The sequence below is a fragment of the Electrophorus electricus genome, chromosome 24 (assembly GCF_013358815.1).
Source record: "Electrophorus electricus isolate fEleEle1 chromosome 24, fEleEle1.pri, whole genome shotgun sequence".
NCBI lineage: Eukaryota > Metazoa > Chordata > Actinopteri > Gymnotiformes > Gymnotidae > Electrophorus > Electrophorus electricus.
In genome coordinates this window covers 4,431,302-4,437,500 of record NC_049558.1, presented here as the reverse complement: position 1 = coordinate 4,437,500, position 6,199 = coordinate 4,431,302, and the positions used below count along the sequence as shown (strand labels likewise).

At 40.5% G+C, this 6,199-nt stretch overlaps 1 protein-coding gene across 6 annotated transcripts in view; it reads left to right on the top strand.

The window, feature by feature from the left end:
• arhgef10lb (Rho guanine nucleotide exchange factor (GEF) 10-like b) overlaps positions 1-6,199 on the top strand; it is a 30,513-nt gene that overhangs the window by 22,437 nt on the left and 1,877 nt on the right. For all 6 annotated transcript variants that reach the window (XM_026998079.2, XM_026998078.2, XM_026998075.2 and 3 more), the window contains 6 exons: positions 2,620-2,706; positions 3,261-3,472; positions 3,768-3,925; positions 4,638-4,780; positions 5,759-5,930; positions 6,073-6,195. In XM_026998079.2, coding sequence (XP_026853880.2) covers positions 2,620-2,706; positions 3,261-3,472; positions 3,768-3,925; positions 4,638-4,780; positions 5,759-5,930; positions 6,073-6,195 — 895 coding nt within the window. The remainder of the gene's footprint in view (positions 1-2,619; positions 2,707-3,260; positions 3,473-3,767; positions 3,926-4,637; positions 4,781-5,758; positions 5,931-6,072; positions 6,196-6,199) is intronic.

Here is a 6,199-nt window from a genome sequence, read left to right as displayed (position 1 = left end):
AAATGTAATCTGCTAGTATTTTAAATGAGCTTTTTCATCTTAGCAATGTCAGTCAGTTACTGTATCCGCCACTCTGATGTGCCTGTGAGCTCCAACATAAAATGAAAGAAAGGGAATCCGGCGGTTTACATGGCTTAATAATTAGTGCTTCTTAATTGTAGATTTTAACATTGTAGCACCAGACTTACAGCAGATCTAACATCTGAGGAGACTGTGCACAACCAGTGGAACCCCTGCAGAAACAGAGAGTACAGCAAAAGAGAAAGAAGGAGAGAGAGAGAGAGAGTAGGAAGAGAGAGGAGAGACAAAGAGTGTGTAGGCAGAGAGTGAGGTGAGTGAGAAGAGAGAGAGAGAGTAGGAAGAGAGAGGAGAGACAAAGAGTGTGTAGGGAGAGAGAGTGAGGTGAGTGAGAAGAGAGAGAGAGAGAGAGAGAGAGAGAGAGAGAGAGTAGGGAGAGAGAGGAGAGACAAAGAGTGTGTAGGCAGAGAGTGAGGTGAGTGAGAAAAGAGAGAGAGAGAGAGAGAGAGAGAGAGAGAGAGAGAGAGTAGGGAGAGAAAGAGTGAGAGAACAGGGAGAAAGAATGAGAGCAGAGAGAAAGAGCAAGAGTTCCATCATGAAGAAACCAGAAATTAACTTGAAACAAAACTATGCATCTTAACAAAAACAAACTCAATATTTATATTTAAATACTATTTAAATTGTACCAGTGTTTTCAGAGAGCAAAGCTGAATAACCGAATGATACAGAGCACTGATATTACTTCAACAATGAAATAATGTATAGGCCCTGATCTCTAGGACACAATACAAAAAAACAATCTCCAGGAAAAATCTGAAGCCTTGCTATTCCAGGAACTCTGAGCACTACCAACTCATTGGCAATGTTTACGAAGTGCGTAATCTGAGAGTATAAGGATCCTCCAGCACAATCCATTTCGGTAAATAGTGCCATAGGTTTCAAGTAAAGTCTAGTTTCTCAAACTCACTCTGGTCTGTGTCAGCTCTGCTTGAATACCTCCACGATTGGAAGGATTCTGAGCCACCATCAGCAGCCAATCATGACAGTCTGCAGAAAGAAGCAGGATTTTTTGAAAAATGATACGAGTACATTTAACACCTGTGCTTTTAGATTATGATCATTATGTTACCCTGGTGCTTAGAGTATCTAGTCCACCAAGAATTATCCTGCCAGACACACAGACATAATTAGAGTGCTGTGGACTACTCAGAATGACCTACAGAATGAAACCAATATACTGGCATCATATTAGAAAAGATTGGAGTAACATTCGTACCTTAATACAGTGACCTTAGTATGTGAAAGATTTTTGCAGTGCATTTCGGGGCAATCCTGGTATAAGGCCGTCAGAAAAAAAAGTTGTTCATTATGTAGTTAATGTGTAAATTTCACATGAAGAATTAAATCAAAATGAACACCAGCACCCAAACATGGTTTATGCAGCCACTGCACCTCCTATAATGTGGGCACATTTTCCTTCTTGTCTCAGGAGATCTACACCCAGCAGGGGCTTGGTCAGGCTGAGGTATAGAGACCAGGGAGTGCTGGTCTGAGGGTGTGGAGGTGGGTGGCCTCGGGGTTAGAGAGGTCAGCTGGTGACCCTGAGCACATAAACTATCCACCCACACATGGAATGCCCTTGTGACCTGTAGAACATCACACATTTAATATGTAGCATCTTCTGAAATGGATGAACAATAAGATAGTTGTCCTCGGTAGTGATCTTCTATGGTAAAGATAAAACAAGGTTGATCTGTTTATAACTAGGTAGATCTAGTTATAAACCTATAACTAGATCTAGATATCTAGATCTAGATATCAAGCTGAACATTTATAAACTGTTCACATCAGAAATATGTACACTAGCTAGCCTGCTAACATTGCCTAGAGATGTACTCCGGACTGTGACATCATTTGACAATAAGCACCTGGACAAAAAAAATATGAAAAGCATATGAAAAGCTCAATAAAATATGTGTTACTGCCGCACATAGCAAAATGCTATTCGGAACAGTAAATAACTGAGGCTCATCGTTCTTTTCTGCCATCTTCGAACGCTTGTGGAATTAAGTGGGTTTCTTTTTCAGTGCAGCCACAAATAGCGATTAAATATTTAAACAAACACATTTAAAATGTAAACATGTTTACTGTGGTTTAATCTACAGTAAACAACATGAACTGCATTGTAACAAGGCCATCTAATATTAATATCTCTTGGGATATTGGGAATAGAATTATGCTAGATCATAAATGAGGTAGTAATTTTCTGTGTTAATGTGTTTCTGTTGCTTTTGTTAATTAAAATGTTCATCTAGTAAATTTAAAGATAATCTTATAAAGTATTTCAGCCACCCAAATAAATAAATGAATAAATGTAACGTTTTAACAAAAAGGAGGCAGCTATATGTAGCTATATGTCTTTTGATGTAATTCCACATGGTGACATCCAAACCTTTTAAGTAATGGTTAAAATTTATACAGCTTGTGCCGTATGATACCTTCATTTTGAAAGATTCCAGGTTCACAGACCTGGTGCAGACCTTATCATAGAGCAGGGCTGGAAGGAGTGTTACGCTAATGTCCTTTTATTTTTGTTCACAGCTACAGACAGCCCTTCACAATCCAGTCCAGTGTGCTTTACTGGGGTTCTCGGCAGCCAGTACCTCTCTACCTCAGGGCTACTTCTGGGTGAGTATTGCTCTTTTGCATAGCTCATGCACCACCGCTCCACTGCTGCAAATGACTCTTGTCTGCTCAAGAGCAAGCACTGGGAGACCAAGCCCTTAACAATGAGTAGCGAGGATATCGTTGTTTCATGAAGTCTTCATTTCCACAGGCCCAGCACAGAGCATCTGGGCTTTCAGTTCTTTTTCTTCAAACTTTTAAACACAGTAGTTGCAGTGTGACCTTTAAAAATCTGCCATTAAATGGTTTGAATGATGTTTATAATTATAGTCTAAGCAAGACTAAATTATTTTTTTTATTTAAAAAAAGACTAAATGGTTTTTGAAACAGCATCAGAACAACCTGAAATATGCCCATCAAAAGCATATGCATCAAAGGGCATCTGATAAATGATTCATACATGCGCTGTGTTTTTGCTGTTTCTCTTCCATCCTTCTCTCTCCTAAAACCTATGGCATTATCAGCAAGCAAAAGAGCTAGATAGCCTTTTTTATATTCTCTCTCCCTCTCTCTCTCACACACACATGCTCACATACCATTCTCCCTATCCTGCTTAGGTGGCAAGTGGTGGAAATGACAGTCATGGGCAGATGGAGATCTTTTCCCTGAACAGACCCATGCCACGCTCCGTGAAGAGCTTCCCTCTGGGCTCCCCTGTTCTGAGCCTCGAGTATGTGACGGAATTGAGTGCTGAAGAGGAAGAGGAGCAGCCCAAGGAATGTCCTGCCAGAATTGGAAGCACCATCTGTGTGGGGTTACAAAATGGCAAGTGAGTCAAAATCATATCGAGTCACTTGATTTGGGTTTATCTGAGGTGATTGTATCTAAAAAAACAAAAAAACAAACAAAAACCCAACTGAGGTGTTTTTATTTATCTAAGAATAATCATTGCTTTTTCAGCAGCTATGCAGTGAGGTAGTATAAACCTGAGCACGTGTTTGTGTGTGTGTGTGTGTGTGTGTGTGTGTGTGTGTGTGTGTGTGTGTGTGTGTGTGTGTGTGTGTGTGTGTGTGTGTGTGCGTGTGTGTGTGCGTGTGTGTGTGTGTGTGTATGTTTCATTGCAGCATCCTAGTTTATGGCAGCGTGGACACTGCCGCTCAGTGCCTCCTGACATTCCGTAATCCTGATGGTTGTCCTGTCCTGTGCCTAAAACACTCTGCAAATTCCCTCTTTGCTGGACTGACTAATGGCAAAGTTGTGGTTTATAGCAGAAAGAATGGAGGTGAGATCACTTTGTAGGATCCAACTTAAAAATACACATTGCTGCTCTCATTTGAATAGTTCAACATGGCTTTAACTTTGTCAAAACATGCTGAGGGGAGCCAGTAGCAAAATAAAGTTTAAATTCCTCATCCATTCAAAGTCAGTAGAAGCAGACTGAACTTTGTTGGATTGCTGCTTGTCTAATACAGTGCTGCACAAATCTCTTTAATCAGTTCAAAGTTCATTCAAACCTAGCAGTGAGTAGTGAGTTGTTTTTTGGCTCCGTACAATACTTTGATGTTCAAGTTACCATTTTGTGCAAATGGCAGAATGTTTTTGTTTAATTTTTAAAGATATTTGCTATATAAAGCTGTTAGATACATTCATATCGCCTGTTAATCATAATTTAAAAAATATAACAGGCGATGTGAATATATCTAGCAGTTTCATGTAACATTTCCTTTTTTACTGTAGCACACTTGTGAAGAACTTGATTATAATTGTAAACTGTAAAATAACTCATTTTACTGTTTGTTTATACAAACAGTTCTACTTTTGCTTGGAAGAAAAGGTATATATGAAAAAGGCTTTCAGTGTTTATTATTTATTATCAGTTATTTGATAGGCTGTTGGCCATGATGTACTGCCCTTTATGTGGCAAACATTCTGCCATGTCTCCTTTGCTGTACACTGTTGTGCTCAATTCTTTCAAAGCTTTGTTGTCCTTTCAGAAGCATTGTGGGACCCAGACTCCAGCAGATTAGTAGTGGTTGGAAATGCACCTGTGCTCAAACTCCTCAAGACAGATGACTGTGTGTGGGCCAGTTGTGCAAACCAGGTCACTGTCATCAAGGTCTATGATTTCAGCACACAGGTAATGGCTATCAATGACACTAATCACTTAAAATCAGTCATATGCAGAAACGGGGCAAAGTTCATTCCTTTTTAACTAAAATATTTTTATACGCAAAAAAAACCTCCAAAAAAATGGTAAATAAGAGTTATTTGTTGATCCCATCTTCTCTACAAAAGATCTGTCATTTTAGCGCCATCTAAACATCTTTTGTTGGTGTAAACAATCCTATAGAGATGAGGCAAGTCGACTGCATCTTTTGATCAAATTCTGCGCTTTCCTCTGCAGTGAAGCTTCAGAACGAGCAAGGTTGATTCCTATCTTTAAGTGCAGGTTATAGTGTTTTGTGTGTGTGTGTGTGTGCGCGCGTGTTGGTGTGTGTGTGCATGTGTGCTTTTAATATATTAACCACGCTTTGCTTGTGAGGTGCATTATGATGGAGCATCCTGAGTAGTACATAAAGGTAGCTTCTCTAGAAGCCCAGCAGCATGTTTGTATGCGAGTGTTTGATCACTTCTGACAGCTGAGCCAACCTCTCCATTTTGCCGCAAGGGGCACACCCCTCCCTTCACCCTGATGCTTAATAGCAGGAATAAATTTGGCTCTAGCAGTTTGGTTCCAGCTCAACTGGAGATGAGAACCTCTTTAGAACTATATACATATGTGCAGACAAACTGATTGCTTTGTGTTCACAAATCCAGCATATATTGGTAACGGAGTCTAGATGACTGATGTGCTCATCTTAGAGTTTTTGCATTCAGAAATGACTCATTTCAGTTCTGACTTTGTCAGTGTTTACACTGAGTGTTCTTTGTCATTTTTACTTTACTTGTGATTTCTTTTGCTAGCTCTCGTTTTCTCTTTACTTTCATCCTTGATATTGTTTGCCACCCCCTCCTCCTTTATCTCTGGCAGTTTCTTTTTGTTGTTGTTGTTGTTGTTGTTGTTGCTGCTGCTTTGTCCCCTTTCCCTCAAACCTGTTTTTCTCTCTGTGCTCAGAGCTTTGAAGCTCACCCGGACCCGTTGGTGAGTGTGACACACATGGTGCTTGCAGGGGGAGGGGTGTGGATGGCGTATTCCGAGGGCTCCTCACTTCGCCTCTTCCACACAGAGACTCTGGAGCACTTGCAGGAGATCAACATCTTGACACGCTCTGCCTACTTGAGTTCAGGCAAGTGTGAGCATCATGGAATCTCTCACACATCATAGCTTTGGTCCTTTTTTTTTCAAGCCAGAAAAGGAAAAGTCTATTTTCATATTTCAGTTCAGAAAGACAACCACAGTGACCCCATGGTTGCATTTTTCTCCCATAGGTCAAAAGACTGTGTGCGTCACCAGTCTGCTCATCTGCCAAGGTCTGCTGTGGGTTGGTACTGCCCAGGGCATTATTGTGACGCTTCCAGTTCCCAAATTGGAGGGCATCCCTAAAATAACAGGTAA